The sequence below is a fragment of the Stegodyphus dumicola genome, chromosome X1 (genome assembly GCF_044657685.1).
Source record: "Stegodyphus dumicola isolate Sdum_Otavi_A_Nest chromosome X1, ASM4465768v1".
In the NCBI taxonomy this organism is placed as follows: domain Eukaryota; kingdom Metazoa; phylum Arthropoda; class Arachnida; order Araneae; family Eresidae; genus Stegodyphus; species Stegodyphus dumicola.
The window spans coordinates 49899832-49918977 of record NC_140780.1 but is presented as its reverse complement, the minus strand read 5'-3'; the positions used below and the strand labels follow the sequence as shown (position 1 = coordinate 49918977).

The window sequence follows — 19146 nt, the reverse complement described above, 5'->3', positions numbered from 1 at the left end:
CAAGTGAAGACGTGTGTGTGTGATTATGGCAAAGCCTCAAGGGCTATCTGCCTAAGGGGAGGAACATGTTACACATGGGGAAAACCACAAAAAATGCCCATGCAGCCAGCCCGTTCGTGGGATTCGAACCTCGGACCGAACTACCAGTGTTCAGCGACTTTACCGCTCGGCCGTTGGTGGGCTGTCAAGTGAAGAACTGGCAGTACATCTGTTGAGGCAAATATGCAGTATTCAAACACCAGTAACAATAGCTGAGTGATTAAAACTGCTGAATACAAGTAGTTTATTCTGGATTTAAACCCTAGTGAATGAATGAGCTGGCTGAACTTTTGGTTTTCATGGTTCTACCCTTGTGTAACATGAATATGACCCAGTTTCTCATAAAATGTCCTCCATGAAGGCACTCTAAACTTAAGCGGATAGCCTTTATCAGCTTCATCATACTTCAATATGATAGCCACTGTTCAAAACAATAAAGCCATTGACTGCAGTCTGCTAAATTTCATGCTTAAACCATCAGAATGAAAATGCACATATGGTCTGGGAGTAAGCAGGGAACTGCTTTATGCTGTCCATGTGCAAAAACAATTCTCATACTATATGAAGTAAATTAATATATTAAGTAGGAAGAAAGTTTACGGATGGATTGCCATACAGTCCATTGCAGTAAAATTTAAATTTAGCATTGTTTACAAAAATATACTTCTGCCAAAAACACAAAATAATAAACAAATAAAAAATAATTATCATTTCACAAGATGAATTAGCAAGCAAGACTTCTCCTATTATTAATTCAAATGAGGAAGCATTAGTCAAAGAGAAGTTTTTCCAAAATATAAAAAATTCATTTTCCGAATCTAGTAATAAACTTGATTCAAGCCTCCCACAAAAGCAATAGTTTATATATGACTTATTCATTGACCTAAGTTAATAAACTATGCATAGAAAATATTCTCAATCCCATATACTAAAATTATTTGAAATTTTCAAATACGTATAGAGGCAAGTTTTACTTCCAGCGATTTACTCTTCATTAATGACACTAATATGTGTGTGTGTGTGTGTGTGATTGTGACAAAGCCTCGAGGGCTATCTGCCTAAGGGGAGGAATGCCTTCGTGGAGGACTTTCTAAGGGAAACTGGCTCGTATACACGTTACACATGGGGAAAACCACGAAAACGCCCATGCAGCCAGCCCGTTCGCGGGATTCGAACCTCGGACCGAACTACCAGTGTTCAGCGACTTTACCGCTCGGCCGCTGGTGGGCTGACACTAATATGCTGAAGCTAGGAGCAACTTTTAGCTCAAATGCGAAAGGCATCCTTGTCATAGATTCAGTGCAACCAGGTTCTGTCCTCACCCTCTAGCATAGCATCCATGAACATCAACCTTCATTTATTGATCCATCTATTGGCTAAAATCAATAACTCTAACAATGCTTTTGAAACAGCAACTTGCTCTCTATAGCAAATATAGATGTTGCTACTAGGTAATCAAGTGAACACTGCACTAAACACCAACTTAACCTATGCCTTTAAACCTCATTCCCCCCCCCCCTCCAACAAAAAAAAAAACAGCTAATGCAACAAAAAAAAAAACAGCTAATGCTGTGAGGAATGTTTTTACTGAATTTAATTTCTTACTGGGCAAATGTTCAATTAGCATAGAAATAGTACAGGAGAATAAAACAGATATCAAATAATTTGTAAAAATGAGTAGGCACCCCCTTCCAAAATATGAACACATAAAATAGCTGAAAATGCATTCCAAGCTGAAATCAAAATTAAAAAGTACCGCAAGTTCACATAGTTTGTGTTATTTCAATTCTAGTAGTTCTTCCTAGCAGCAAGAATCTAAACTTTCACGCAAATAAAAATTAATACGCACTTCTGATTTGCAGGAAATTAATTTCTTTCATTCCAAAACGCTGTGCTTACATTGAAAAGTATGTCATAATTTTACTTTCAAAATTACAAATAACAATAGTTACAAAATATGGTAAACATAGAGAACATAATACAGACATTTCAGAAGAGTTTAACACTTTGTAGCACCATTTTTATAAAACACGAATGTAAACATTTTCAATATTAAATAAAAATTGGGGGAAACGCAATAAATGATTACATACTAACATAACAGTGATAAATTTTGCAAGGATATGCAAATAAAAATGCATCCGGATTCTTTACACGCAGTCATATTAAATGCCAGTTACTGTGAAAGCTTCAAAACAATTTTGGGAAACCAAGGAGCACATCTGGTATTTAAAAGTGGTATGGTTTGAGTTGCTTTGGTTTATTGAGATTACGGTAAAGCACACTAGGGCTATCTGCCTAAGGGTAGAAATGACTTCGTGGAGGAGTTTCTAGGGAAAACCACGAAAACACCCATGCAGCCAGCCCGTTCATGGATTCAAACCTTGGACCAAACTACCAGTGTTCAGCGACTTTACCGCTCGGCCGCTGGTGGGCCTTTTTAAAAGTGAAACAAATGAGAAAGAATGTAACTTTGAATGAAACTACACTAACTCCTCAAAATTTCAGGCTGCTCACCTACTCTTCAGAAAAGCTGAATTTTGTTACATACAAATTTCATCTTTTAGGATTTTTATCTCCCTTCCAAGTTTGAATGAGATGAAAACCACCAATTAACAATGTATTTTTATTAGAGCCACTCTCTTTTTAATATTTAACCGATTACATAATTTTTCTTCCTATATTCAACAAATTAGATAACTTTTAGATTAATTTCTAAAACTTTGAAACAAATAATCACATCACTCAACTGCTTCATTGCATACATGTTATGGCGTATTAATAACATTTGCAGTACATCAACAGAATATTACTTATTCAGGAATTTTAGCAAACAAAAGAATGTCAAAATATCAACATACAAGAAATTTTATTATTCTCAAATTTTCAAAGTAGAACAGCAACAGAATGGTAGAATAACAGTTCCATAATATTAAAGAACTGTGCTTGGCAATTTTGAGTGGCAGAGCATCAATCAACACTCGTACTTTTCAAAAGGAAAAATGTTTTGAGTTTCATGCAAATTGCTCAGCATGCAAACAATCATCAACACATGAGTAGAAAGAAGGCTCATATGATGATGAACTCTAAGGCAAGGCTGCTTAAAACTTCTTTCAATCGTGGCTCTTTTTTATCACGGAGATTTCTTCGCAACCCCATAAGCATTGTTCAAATTCAACATATGCGTCAGTGAAACTGTCATTTTTTTCACTTGCACTGTAACATACTATTGCAGTTTTAGGTCTTTAACTTTGATTTCTAATTTTAAGGTATAGAATAATGTGAAAACTTTTAAATAAGTAACAGACGAAATGCCAGCATCACATGCAAAGCAAGTAAAATGAATGCTTATATTATTAAAAAAAAAAAATTGTTGAAATGTTTTCGTTTTTTCTTTGTATTATCTTATCTTTATTTATTTTAAGACACATTGTGTAAAAATATTTGGTAATTGTAAAATTATTATAAGTTAAATATCAAAACTACTTGGTCATAATATATGCACAGCTACATCCCACAGATTCCATTTGAAAGATCCCAGGCTAATATCTTCACCTGCCTATTATTCTATTTTTTTTTAAATTTACAGTACGTTATTATATTTGCATTTATATTTCATTCTGAGATGAGTGCCTTTCAACTTTAATAAACGCTAAGCTTTAAAAAAAAACACTTTTAATGAAAGATTTTTTTACCAAAATTATTTTTACATAATTTATGCATAATAAGTAAAACTGACTTCACATGCCATATTGAACGAAACATGAAAAAATGATAACAAACCTTTCCTTTACATACAAAACTTGTCAAAGCCTACAGTACTTGTTGCATAAGAAAATAGTATAATAAAATTCAATAGAGAATGATTAATGCTCAGTTTTTCATTAACTATAATAATACTTACAGTTTCCGTTTGAGAATTACAGTCTTTATCATTTGTATTCTCCTTTTCTTCTTGTGCGTCCTTCAAGAATAAATTTAAGCTAATTACTGATACATGCATACAGAAGTTATTTGCAGTGGACATTTCACACAAATATGTATCAATATGTTCACATCAATATGTATGTTAGCTCACATAACGTAAAAATCAGAAAAATTCTAATATGCAATAGCGGAATTAAAGCAACAAGCGTTGCATGAAAATTCCTTTAATGTAGTTAATAGCAGCAACACTTCTTAAAGAAAACTCTTGGCTATTTAAAATCAGTTTAATAATTTTTATAATTTATTAATTTTTATAATTTATTAATTTAATTAAAATTGACTTAAGTCAATTTATTAATTTTAATTTTGCTTGATTTAAAAATTTCAAAGCTATTAAAAATGTAACTCTTTAGCATAACTTATCCACATATTCTTTGTACTTTTTAAATTTACTCTTATTAAAAATAATAAGACTCACATCACTATCTAAGTAAACAACACCGGTGGAACGTCTTTTGGGCCGTCGCCTTCTTTGGATTGCTGCTTGTATGCCTAATGATGTTCGACTTTCAGATGGACCTTTGCGTACCAAAAAATAATAATAATAACAATAATAAATTTATGATTTTTACAGGTATAATTTCAATTTTATAAAAATTAATATTTCATATTCAAAGTATTTCACATGAATTATATTTCATAATCTTAAATCTTCAAGAAAACTGAAGAACAGAATTTTATATATCAGTTATTAGAATTTACTTGCTGCTTTTTTTCACAAAAATATCCACGTTCTTTTGTGCACAAGCTGGTCTTATGTGATTCCTCAAATAAGGAGGCAAACAGATGGACGATAACTTGACTTTTGTTACAGTTTAAGCAATAATAATTTTGGGAAAACATGAGAATTTTAAATAGTACTAAGAATATTATAAATATCTTTAATACTGGGTAGTGGTATTAATGCACAGCTCCAAAAATACATGATCAACCACAGTACAGAAAAATCAAACTGAAAATGCAGAGCATTGAGATTCAGAAGTCCCAATAAAGTTGCACTCTACTTCACTGAGAAAAGCCTCAAAACATTGACTGCATCATTATTACTGCACTAACTAACTAGTCATACATACTTTTATAGTTTTCTGCAAGACTTGGATGTACAAGGAGGAAATCTGAGGTTTTTCTATAAATTATTTCAGGATGTTCTAACACTTATCAATAGAAATCTTTTCGATTTCCGCAGAATTAGAAAACATTTTGTAGCCATGCCTAGCAAATTTCAAGTTTCTCTTGTTCTACAGCATTACTTACACAAATGATTATCTATATAAAACATCATACACTAAGACATTATAAAATATTAAATTACATATAAAAAATTATAATATAAACAGATATTAATATAAATAATAAATAAGACAAAATTAACGTAACACAAAAAACAAACATAAAACAATGTAAAATAATACACAAATATATAACTACATTAACTTATCAATCAAAGCATTCTTAAAACCCCACTACACATACTACTTGCAAGACAAAAACGTTCCTGTGATATCTGTGAAATAATAATCTAATCCACATAGATACCATCAAAATCTTTAATAACAATGCTTTGGGAGATGAAACAAGTTGCTTGCTATTCCATTCTAACCTAATATTCATTTGAAAATTCAGAAAAACAAAACAGAATGTAAACATACAGAAATAAATCTGATCTTGGAGCATTAACTCTACAAATATAAAACGCTTCTTCAAATTTTCACTGCAATACTTGAAATTATTCAAAAGAGAAATACCTGACCTTGAGTTGCTTTTCTTTCAAATAAACAGGACGATTAATGTATTTTAAAAAGATTTTGTGGTGTAGTGGCCGAAACTGCTACACAAAACCTGGGTTGTGACACCGGGTTGAAATGAACTTCAAACTCAAGTTTTAACAATAAAATGAATTTTAATAAGATGAAAACTTTTTAACAGTTGCATATCTTGACAATATGGGACTTGGTATATTTAGTCCCGTACTTTCAGAATTCTGTTACAGGAAAAATGCTCTAACGCATTATACACGAGGAATGATTGTTCTTAGCAGGCCAAAATGCCCATAGCTCTAAACAGGAAAGTTGTCTCTTCTCAGGAAACCACTTTATATAACTCCCTGTGTTTACTTGCGCTGAATCCCAGGGAAGGGGAAAGATTCTTACAATCATACCTAACAAAGTGTCCATCTCCTGACCCTGATGAAAAGACTTCTTTTACCTCTTTTGTCCACTGGAGCGACCTTCGAGGCTGCAACCGGAATTATTAACAAAGGCACAGGATTTCACCAGTGATATGAAAACTATTGCACTCTGAAAACTCATCTTAGACAAAGAACCTTTATGCCACCTTATCACAATCTGCTTATATATATATATAATCCTATTTAGCTTTCCAAAAAAGTGAAATAATTATTCTAAACCACCTACAAGAGCAATTTACATTACTTTTACTCCAAAAACAAGCAAACAGCAAACAAATGAAAACAAGCATTGCTGTTCTAAAGTCATGCTTCATGAAAAAGACTACATTAGACTTTTAGAATGAATAATTGTGAAATATTCAGAAAACTAAATAACACTAACTAATTCATTTTAGGGAAACCATTCGTGCCATTATGTACTATTATACTAAAGAACTGCTACATACAGAATCATACTGCTTTTCAACTGCAAAGACAACAGGAACATTGTATATCCCTTTTTATTCACAAGAATGGAAAACATCACATTCTAAAATTCATAACATCAATTTGGTGCATCCTAGATGTTGCACCCAGGGAAAGATGCCCCTTTCTGGCTACACAGCTGGAAGCAAGACTATAGATTATTAAATTTTTGAGTTTTAATCTCCAAAAATACTTTCATCATTGAATATTTATACTCTACCATTAAACGCTGTACTTATACTTCACTGCTGCAAGGTTTTCAAAATTACATACGTTCAATAAACAGCAACCATTTTTTAAACTCCATTTCAGGGAGAAGAAATCTTAAACTTTATTGGTACTCTAATCTTTATTATAAATATTCACAGATATTTAAATTTAAAAAAAAAAAACTGAACCCTTTCACTGTAGAAACTGTTATGAAGTAGATCACATAAAAACTACTAAAAACATAGAATTTCATGTAATTCAAGTTTATAAAAATTACTTTTAGATTTTTAAAGCAAAATGTTTAATTAAAATTGTTCCATAAGGATTCTTTCCCTTGCAGCATAGAACTTACTGGAATTATAACACCCCCCACACACACAGAAAAAGGAGATAAATTTCAACATTTTCAGTAAAGTCTTATAAGAGTAACAGTACACATGTCGTTTTTTGATTTTAAGGACACAAGACTGTTCTACAAAATTTTGCATAAATTTATAATCATGCATGTTTGTAATCCCAAGAATCTGTTTTAATATATTACACATTCTAGAAAGAAGAAATAGGCATCTAAACCGCCTTCTTATATTATCTTTGTCCAAGAGCAATCCTTAATGTTGTATGCAAGAACTAAGTTTTCAAAATACTTTCTATACTTTCACTTCCTGGATCAATATAAAATTTGTTTATAATAAAAAATTTGTTTATAATAACTGTAAAAGAATGCTTCAAAAAAACCCTCATTTATGAAAGAAAAAATGTTAATGGGCAAATTTTGCCCAATACATGCTTAGAAAAACTAATATCTATAAGGATTACCCAATACAGAATTTTACTACGAATAAATAAAAAAAATTTTAAAAAAAGCCTCCTCCGTCAACAGCTTTCAATACACATAATCAATTTCTGAATAGCACCAAAAAAATAGTGCATTGCTCTGCATAGATTATCTGAAACAATACCAAACAATAGATAACATAAAATGTAAACTTTTACATTATTCTCATTATGACATTAACAATAATTAATTTTTATTTCAGTCTTGTTTTATAGAATATTCGCTGCAATTGCAAAATGTACAATATATAGGAAAACCTATGTATATATTGGCAATTTAAAAAAATCATCAGTACATATATCTTTTAAGACTTAAAGACAAGCCAATTTAGCAGGATAACATAATGGCCTCATGTTATCAGTGTCAGATTTGTAACTTTCAATACTACAAAGTCCAAAATTCAGATATCCGATATCTGGAATGATCTAATATTCAGACCAGCAAACCAAAAAAAAATAATAATAATTAACAATTTTGCACTTCCAGACAAAATCTAGGAATGGAGAATATAATATTCATCAAAAAGCAAATATGCCATAGAAGTGATTTTTCTCCCAACTGAGATTTCTGCATTTCACTTTCAACCCCTCTGCTGGCTAGAAAGTCACACCACAGTCAATAACAATATACTGATTGGCGTTGTATTGATGTTGGCTCAGATCACACTATCTGCTGCCCTTGGGTGGTTGTGGGGATAGGGTGGCACTACACATTTGCTGCTCTGTGTAGCCTCTGCAGGTCCTATATTCTGTTACCTTTCCTAAATTCTAAAAATTTTGCAATTCTTAATTTTTGTTATTTAATGCTCTTTTAAATACTAACACTTTTGTTGACCATTGCAGCTAGAGTAAATCTGACACCAGTCCTACTGGGGGTTACCATTCTTCTATGTTACATAAACAATAAGCAAATCTGCAATGTTGCTCTGTCTGCATATATTAATACTAGATTTAAGCTGATGACCTAAAATACAGAAATTTGTGGATTCACCAAAGTCTCGAAAATCCTGGATCTCGAACTTTGCACTCTGTCTAGTATGGCAGAGAATAAACCCTTTGTATTTCTGATGTTTCTGGTACAAAGAAAATTGCAACATTCCAAAAATGTCCGATACTATACAATCAGTAATGGCATGTGTAGCAACTTCATCCAAGGATATACCATATGCACCAGATTATCTGTTAGATAACATTCTATAAAGATCAGGTACATAGCCTGTATTTCTCCTGCATCCTCATTATCGTTCATTCAACTGACACTAGACAGTCTATGCCAATTACCCACAGGTTATAATAATAATAAGGTAGTCCATTTATGATAAGATATGATGCTTGAGAATCCAAAGAACTGTTGGCATTTCAGAAAAAAATACTCTATACCTTCTCCCAACAATATCTTCACAATCAGCTTTAACATATTTGCCATAATTACCTATTTTTGTCAAATACAATACGTTTTCTAGAAGCCCAACCATTCTTTTACTTATAGTGTCAGTATGTCTGGTCAGTATACTGCTCTCTGCCCATGGGTTTGTGAAAAGGTGCATCTCATCAATGATTCTATTTTGGACAAGCAATGTACATGGGATTTGAAAACAAAAATCTAGTATAAAATTAAAAATAATGTACATGCGATTTAAAAACAAAAATCTAGTATAAAATTAAAAATAATGTACTGCGATTTAAAAACAAAAATCTAGTATAAAATTAAAAATAACTTAAGAATGCTTAATTATCACAAAAGTTGTTTGATATAACTAACTGGAAGCACAATAGGATATTAACTTTTGATAACTGATAAATTTTATCCATTACGGAAAACAAAATTTATAACATGTGAGTATAATTAATTCTATTTCAAATGACAGAGATCACAACATTTACAACAAACAGGCATACCATAAATGAAAATTAAGTTTGTAAGAATTATAACTTACTTGTGTCGTCTGGAGAACTAGCAGATTTTGATCTAAGAACAAGAGTAACAGATGGTCCATCACTAGAGTCCGGGGTTTTACCACCTTCCTCAGATTTACCACCTATCCTTGAAGGCCTGTCAACTTTTGTAGAAAGAACATCAAATTCCTAGACAGAAGAATTTAATTATTGATTAGAATAAAAATTCAGAATGCATACAGAATAGAAAATCTGGAAAGCATAATACAGTAATATCACAATAACTCTGGGATAAACAAATAAAAGAAAATTACAAAAAATTTCTGACTTAATGCAGAGAATAAGCTGCTAATTCATAAACTAATAAATGATTACTTTAGAATCAGCTGGGCCTTGTTTACGAGATTTCCAAGACGGTGTATCACATACCGAACTATCATCTGAAGCTGACTTCTGCTTCTCTTTCTTGTTGCCTTCTACTTCTGTTAATTCAGTTCCTGCTTCCTCTGTCTGCCTCTTCAAGGCTTCTACTTCTTCGGCCTGCTTAATCATATCTGTTTCTTCTGCTTGTCTCTTAGCAGCTTCACGCTGAGTGTTTATTAAATACTGCAATTCTGCTGACTTTATGTCTTCTAATAATACACCCTAAATAAAATAACAAGAAAACATAAAAATGCATATTCGAAAAATCTTTTAAAAAATTGTTATCGTACATCACACATAGGTTAAAATAGACAACCTGTGTAGAACGACGTGTTTCTCTCACCCTCTTCGCATGAGCTTTACGCTGAAGCTCAGATTCATCATCTCGAACAGGTGGAATGAAAGGTTTCCTAGAAACAGTAATAAATACAATGCCTTTAAAACAGAATTAAATTGAACTATTTAACACATATTATACAGCATTTAATCAAAAATTTGAAATTGCTTAAAGACTGCCAAAAGCAATTTTGAATATTCATATTCTCAAGCAATTAATTATGAATAAAGTTTAAAATCACTTTTGTTATGACAGCAGTACAATTATTATTATCGAATAGTTTAATGCAGTAGTCTCAAATTCAAATTTGTAAGTGGACCAAATGCATGATATGAAATAGCTGATGGACCGAAATTTTTCTTAACAAAACATTTTAAATTAAATTTTAATTGCTAAATATATATATATCAAAACAATTAAAAAGAGTAATAATAATGACACAAAAAAGGAAACTCAAATTCATATTTTCTGCCAGAAATATAAAGAATGGTACCTGCAAGAAATTTCTGTTGGTTACACTTTGTAACTCAAACATATTTCCAGCTAAATATTCAATTTTCAGATTGACATTTATTTCAAATAATGCTCATATAAATTAACTAGTAAATAACTTACTTACGCTAAAAACAAACAAATATTTGCAGGCAAGTAAAACTTGAGAATAAATAATGACAATCTATACTCTTCAAATTTTTCTTTGAGATATATATAGAGAAGAGACTTATATTTGTATGTAAATTAATATAAACTTCCTTATTTCTTACTACAACTTTCAGCTACAACATCTGATGGGGTTTTAATTTTGATAAAACCTTGGAGAAATATCATTAGAAATGTTCTTTATTATGGAATAAGGATGTTCATTGGTAAATCTAATACTTATTTTTATTAATTTTCAACTGCAGAAAAAAACTGTTTACACTTAAAACATACTCACAGAGTGATTACTTTTATTGCAAAAATTCATAATTTAAGGCATTTATTTTTTGACAGGTATGGGCAAAACTTGACCAAATCTGTACCTTCAAATCTTTGAACACTGTTTATATCATACAGGAAATTCGCTCCATTTGTAGATTTTCTGGAGCATTACACATATTCGTTTCTAATGGTAATGAAAATAATGTCAAATTGGTCTCAAAATTATTAAAACTTTGAAAAGCTTTTTCTCACAATTGTCATTATAAGGCTAATTAATTTACGGAAAATGTATTCAGAGGGCATGCAAAACTGCTTCGGGCATCTGACCCACAGGCCACCAGTTTGTAATCATTGCTTTAAAGAATATACTTTACAAGATATGACATTAAAGAAGGAAACAAAATACATATATTAATAACTAAGCCTTGAAAAACTCACTTCACAATTTATGAAATGCCAGTTGTGTATGCAAGGACAAAAGTCAGATAGCTCTCAAATGGTATAGCTCTCAATGGTATAGCTATCAATAGCTCTCATTTGAGCATCATGATAAGCAAAGCAGAAAATTTTTGCTGTCAATTAAGTTTACTCAGAAGTAAAATTTAAATTTTAACCTAAAGCACTGTAGACTGACATAAGTTGCTCAGAATCAAATGATTTATATGAAGTTGTTCAAACTCACTAGTAATCAGGTTAAAAAATGCATAAGAGCAACATAAAGGCAATAATTTTACATACAAATATAAGTCTCTTCTCTATATTAGTCTTAAATTAGATTCACAGAGGTTAACTGAGCTGATTACACAGTGTAATATAAATACAAGCTGGTCATTCATCCACGAAGACATTTTTCAAGCAAATAGTATTCATAAATGTTTCAGCAATCAATACCACTTTTGCTTACTTGTGCAATACAGTCACAAATTCTGCTTACATATTTTCTAATGAAAAGAAGCATGCTGACTATGATACAGTTTGCAAAACAAACATAGGCTGCTATTGACAGTATGTTGTCTGGAGTCAGCAAAAGCTTTTAATAACTTTCCTTAAGCACAAAATTAAAACTAATCTCTCAGACTACCAATAACTTAGAAGATAGCTCTGACACACAACTGAAAAACCTCAGCAAATGGGATGGTTACATATATACATTTATGATTTTCTGTAGCTCTTTTTTTATGGTTTCCTCAACTTCCATTGGAAAGTTCTCCAAGACTTATTTCTCCTTTCAACAGATAGCCATCATGTACTTTGCCATAATTCATTAAATTTTTTTTCAAGATATTGTAATAGTTTCAAATTTCCATCTACAATTCTGAATACAGTGTTTGTTTAATGTAGATGTAACTAAGTTAACAAATTTATATCTCAAAGATTTGTCTGCAAAGCAAATATCTTACAATCGAATACAGAACTTCTAATCCTTTCCAGAGAGAACTTTTGCTGAATATAACTGTACAAATTTAATAATCTTAATACTTTTTGTTATCCTTTAAACTAACTACTGTGTCAATATTCTGATTTTCATGACTCTGACATGATTTTTTGTAGACTTATGCCTCCACCCAAAAAAATAAATAAATAAAAACCTAAGTCTGTTATAAGTTTTACATACTATAATATAACATAATTGACAACCTGATCTTAAACACTTGGTTTATGATCTATTAACTGTCTTAAAGTTTAAAAAGATGTTTTTTACTTTATTCACTTTTATTGTTTTGTTTAATTATTATTGAATCCTTATTTGATATGAAATTTCATGAGGAATTTATGTCATGTACTTGGGAATGATTTACTTGTGGATAAAGCTGCAGCTCATTTGTCTCAGGTTTCGTGCCCAGAGGCTAATGAACTGTCTGAGCAGGGCTTTATAGTTTTGCCTCTACATACATACAAACATTTTCCTAAAAATAACTTGAAAAACATCTCCTTTAGACATATGAAAAACATCTCCTTTAGACAAGATGATAATTAAAAATGGGCAAACATCAACAAATGAGCAACAGAGCTGGTCATCTTTTATATTTATGAATACATTTTGTTTTCAGAAAAATTTACAGTTTACTGATGATATAAAAAAATGACTGAAGATACTCAAGCCTATTTCTGCTGTGCATTGAAAATCATTAGAAATGTTCTTTATTATGGAATAATGATGTTCGTTGGTAAATCTGATACTTATTTTTATAAATAATATTTCTAAGACACATAAGTAGACATTTGATATATCTTTAGTTTGCTTCACAGTTATCTACTATAGTTGTGCAATAGTGTTTGCAAACAAAAACTCAAAAGACTCAATATACCGAGGGAAAATATACAAGTAAATATTTATGTACATTACTATTCTATTTCACAGTTATCTAATACAACTATATGACAGTGCTTATATATTAAAACTCAAAATATTGTCATATAAACTACTGGTTTAACAGATAAGGAAGCTATCTCTGAATTAAGTGATTTAAATGCAAGAAAGAAGATGGATTATACAAGAGTATTCCATAAAATTTCAGATACTAGTGGGATCGATCATCTTAGTCAGTTCTTTCACACATTGTCGAAGTTATAGGTAACACATTCTGCAACTCAGACATATGAGACAATAGCTAAGAACTAAACTCAGATAAATAACAAAGTTATTACTAAGTTAAATAACAAAGTCATGAATGATAAAATTAAAACTGAGAATTCACAAAAACACTCAAGAAAAATTAATAATTCAGTGAAGTCTTTAGGCAATCACTTGTGACTCTTCTCACAATTAGTTAAAAGTTCCGTTTGGAAAAAATTTCCATTTGTTGGTAATTTCTATAAATAGTTCATGCTATCTTTGATTGTATACGACTCACAGAAAAAAGTTGATGATGCCACCAAGTTATATAATTTGAATATTTTCATTTCCAACTCAGTAATTCAATTTCTATCTGTTTGGAACAGAAAAGTAACAACCCTAAAAAGAAAAAAACAAAACTGAAACTGGAATCATACATGCAACTAGGTATTATCAATCACTGAAAGACGATATAATTCAAACTTAGAAATCAATGACAATGAAGGTAACTCACCATAAATTTAGCATTAAGCAAAAGACTTCCCCAAAATTTAGCACTTTCAGAAATTTTCATTTTTAATTTTAATAAAAAATTTTATTATTCAGACAGATGTTCAGAAGAATCAATCACCACAAATTTTTTAGATCTAAATTAAATATGTTTGCAGAGACATCAGGTATTTTTTTGAGAACAGGCAAGATGAAAAATTAGCAACGCCTTCGCCGGGACCTCTGGAATACCGGCCCAGAGTGCAGAACCACTACACCATGAAGACACGCTAGGAAAGTGTGAGATATACCTTATATACTCCCCTGCCAAATCCTGGGTGTGGAGAATCCTCATCCAACACCTTTTTAGTTTGGGCACCACTGTAGAGACATTAGGTATAATTTTAAAGCAGGCAAGATGAAAAATTAGCAATGCCTCCACCGGAAATCGAACCATTGACCTCTGAAATACCATCCCAGTATGCAAAACCACTAGACCACAAAAGCACGCTACAAAGGCAGGAGAAATACCTTATAATTGAATCCCTAATTTGTTTGGGAGGAAACAAGTGCTGTCCACATGAATAAAAATTTTAAGGTATTATTGCAACATTTGATCTCTTCGCATAGAATATATGATATGCTTTCTGAAAATTATTTCTATTAACCTTTTGAGAACAGAAGTTTAAAATTTCAAGGGTGAATGACTTTATGAAAAGCTTAAGATAATCTGAATCCACTGCAACACGATTTAGGGATCAAAACTAAAAGTTACACATGCAGTTATGAAATTCCCAAATCTTCTTCCTCAATACTTAGAAAAAAATACACAGAAGCTTGAAATAAATAACTTACAATACCATGACCCTCTAGACCTATTTTATTTGTAAGTTCAGAATTTAATACAAAACACAATACATAATTAAGTCTTCACTATTGCAATTTGTTAGCTCTTCTAAGCTTCTTTTCAATAACATTCATTCCACACTACTCGTAGTTACTGCTCTATCTATCTTGAAATATAGTAAAGCAAGCTAAAAACTACTATTGGCTTTTGAAAAACAATGCTGCTCAGCTATTTCCACAATCTGAGAGCCCTGAAACAAACTCCAAAGTATACCCACAGAAATTCTAGTTCTTTGAGTAACTGCTTTATCTATTCAGCTGCTCATGCTGACTAGTTCCTGTAGCAGCCTGAGAAAACATTTTCAAGCATGACCATGAACACTCACAGTAACTACTTCTCTTGTCTCATTTTCCGAACAATACAGCAGAACGATGCCAACATTTTCAAACATGACCATTCATAACTGAACTCCCACAGTAATTACTTACCCCATCTCGTTTTCCAAACAATACAGCAGAACAATGCCAAAGTCTACATCAGAAATTTTATATCATACTTTCATCTCGGCAGTATGGAGAAAAAGCTAAATCAGATTATCAGGAGCCCAATATTAGTAATTCTGCTTACGACATTATAATTGTACTATTGAATGTGATATTGCATAGACCAATGCTCTGTCTCAACTAAATTTCTGACTATATTAATCACAGGATAATCATTATAAAAGTGCAATGCAGCAAGCATTGTTGTTATTTATGCTTAAAAACAATCAGTTATTTTTAATACACACCACATATGTACACTACTTGGATATATACATATTCCACACAATGTAAAATCATGCTTAAAACATAAGAAATTTTAAAAAACATTTCAAGCAAGCTTTATATTTTATTCAAGAAAATTAATAATTACAAAATAAGCAGTCATCTAAATCGTGGGTACTAAGCCTGTGGCGAGAGTGACAGTGCCTACATCACACTTTGCAATAATATACATACATATATATTGCCGATAAATATAGCAACCCTAGGGAAAAGTTTTTATGACAGAGTACAGAGAACAGAGACCACCTGTTGAGGAGTATTTGAGTTGGCATATTTGAAGTCTTCAAATAAAGATAAATTTTTAATGTGTATTAAGTCGGACTGAAGCTCTTGATGAATGCAGTGAGAATAATTTAATGCAATATGAACAACAAAGATCAGCACCTATTCCATAAGCCTTTTGACTCACCTTAGGTTTAATCAACTGAGCAACAAAATTACATGCTTTCACAAAACAGTAAGGCAGGTAAAAACAAACCAAGATAATTATTCCAACTATAATTTACGTGGAAATCACTCAAGAATGATCAACTTTCTATGGGGGAGAAATATTAAATAAAATTTTAAGTGCAAATTAAATTTTAATCTGTTTATATTTTACAGACTAACTAAAAATGATTCAAAGGCTTTAAAATGTTTATAGAATATTAAGTGTTAGTTGTACAAGAACTACTTTAAATATTCTTTTAAAAATATTCAATATGATCTTTTGACTTCAACCTTATGCAGCTGACATTCAGTAGTCTGCAATCCAGCTTTCCCCTCCCCCATTTTGTATTTACCCTTTACAGTAAGATGCAATATTCAGATAACTGTTCTTCAGTTTTTATTTCCTTGTTTCTTATATTGTACCAATAGTCTGTGGTGCACCGCAACTTAGTTCAGTCCATTTTTTGCTTATTAGAATGGCCCTGTGTGCAAGCAATGATTTGATTTTTTTTAGTGTCAAAAAAGGGTGTGTCTACAGATGGTTAATCTTCTTGAAAGCCACTGTGATCCATCTTCAACTTCTTTAGCATCTAGTAGAAAGAATGCAATGAACACTTTGCCATATAGCCCCACAGAAAAGGAGACAAAGGGAATAACATCTGAACAGTTAAGTGGTCGCTTCATTAACTCTAAACTTGAGCTCCTAACCTCCCAATTCATTGTTTCATTCAGGAATTAATTAGCACTGAAATGGAAATGATAAATAGCTCAAATTTGTTAAAAGATTAATATATGTGATCTTTCCTAAATTACTGCACTAACGACATACACAAAGATAATTCATTATGCTGACAATGGTCTCGAAAAGGTAAGATAGCAAACAGATCATTCTTATGACTACAGGAATTTCTGTACACTGAAAAACTTTTATCATTGCCTTTTACTTCCTTCCTCCCTACTGCAGGTTATTTATGCACAGCCATTTAATCCTCTGAGTACTATGACCGGCTTCACTGACCATGAGATTTTTTGTCACTTAGTATATATTGATATTTTGCTTTCTTACTTTCTTTAATAATACAAATGTTGTCTCAATAAATTTAAGTTTATGAAAATAGAGACTAAAATAAGCAAATATGCAAATTTAGCTAATAAAGGCTAATTAAATACAAGTCTTCATGGCAGATCCAAAAGCCTGCACTGCTCAGAGGGTTAAATATGTAGCCATATTTAATTTTCAAAACTGCTATAATCATTTCGGAACAATTTGTAAATTAAAACATGTAAAAGAAGGATACTAGTTTAAATTATTATGCTTGGCAAGTCAATCTTCAATTGCAATTAATCTTAAGAGAAATTTTCTATGCATCTTGAAAGGATGTCTCATCCTAAGAAGTAATATTAAGATGTTATATTAGGCAGAATCATAAATATTTTAAACATCAGCCGCATCAAATTTTGTCTGCAGACAGTTGAAATATCTGTGCTTAACATTATTTCCCATTTTAAAACGAAACCACCTTCAGCTCTTTAATTCTGAAGCTAGGAATTTATACTTGGAAGACTCCCAAACATACTCAGTTCACTAATACAAATCTTATTTTTGTGTTCTTTTCATGTCTTCAGCGTCAGATAACCTCATATTAAATCAATATTTTGAAATTATTTTTATTATTTAAAAAGACTAAGATTGATTACAAATGTTTAAACTATGAAAACATTTTTCATCTATCTATATTAAAAAAGACATTTTTTAAATATCATATGTAAGTAAATCAAAGGATTAATAGCAATTATTCCTGAGCACATATTTTTAAAAGCATTTGACAAAGAAATTGCAATATTATTTAAACACATGTACAATAAATTCAAGCACTTAATTTTTGATTCTCCAGGTAAATAATGAAGGTATATGAAAATAAGCATGCACTCACCATTTATCTTGTGACTGAGATTCAGAGGATGTATCAGATGGGGATGATGGGGTGGTGGGAATACTACTGGTTTCACTAATTGCTTCAGTGCAGGGGGAGGATGAGTGTAAGGAAGTTAAATCACTATTTTTCTTCAACCTAATAATTACTTATTTCTCATTCAAACAAATCATTCACAAATACATTATTATTTACAAACAGAAAATAAATCAAAGCAATGGAAAACGTATTAAAAGCATGTGCACTAATTTCTTATTAAAAGTTAAATAAACACAAAGTTTAAAATGCTCATACATATCATACACCAATGAGGCAATTTAAGTGCCTTAAAATTTTATAGGAAGCAAGAGGATAACACTTTCTTCAAAATTCTGTATTAATAAACTGATTGATTTGAAGCTAAATTCCAGCTCTTCCCAAAAAAACAATACTTACAAATCTTCTTAAACAGCTAACTTTACTCTGAACAGCCATTTAATTTTTTATACAATATAAAGATCAAAATATAGATGTTTTTGCTTTAAAATAAAATATGAAATAAGAATCGGATAATCACCTCTAAGGTTATACGATTAGATGATGTTAAAAAATAGCATTCTTTAACTAAAAATATGTGATTTAACAAGCCTTCATAACTGCAAATAAATACAGACTCGTGTAACAAAGTGTAAGAACCGATATATGCTACTATGCTTCCCTTGCGATAATTTACCTCACAAGGAAAAAAAATGTTATGAATGTACAAAAAGTCCCATGGAAAGAG

General features: G+C 31.2%; 1 protein-coding gene across 4 annotated transcripts in view; it reads right to left on the bottom strand.

The window, feature by feature from the left end:
- The window catches only part of LOC118195112 (protein phosphatase 1 regulatory subunit 12B-like), a 234081-nt gene that overhangs the window by 105391 nt on the left and 109544 nt on the right, over nt 1–19146 (bottom strand). For 2 of the 4 annotated variants that reach the window (XM_085807799.1, XM_085807800.1), the window contains exons 12-17: nt 18384–18521; nt 10359–10452; nt 9995–10264; nt 9661–9808; nt 4445–4545; nt 3944–4003 (exon numbers count right to left, since the gene is read on the bottom strand). In XM_085807799.1, coding sequence (XP_085663925.1) covers nt 3944–4003; nt 4445–4545; nt 9661–9808; nt 9995–10264; nt 10359–10452; nt 18384–18521 — 811 coding nt within the window. The remainder of the gene's footprint in view (nt 1–3943; nt 4004–4444; nt 4546–9660; nt 9809–9994; nt 10265–10358; nt 10453–18383; nt 18522–19146) is intronic. The other 2 variants (XM_085807801.1, XM_085807802.1) reach the window with 2 other exon arrangements.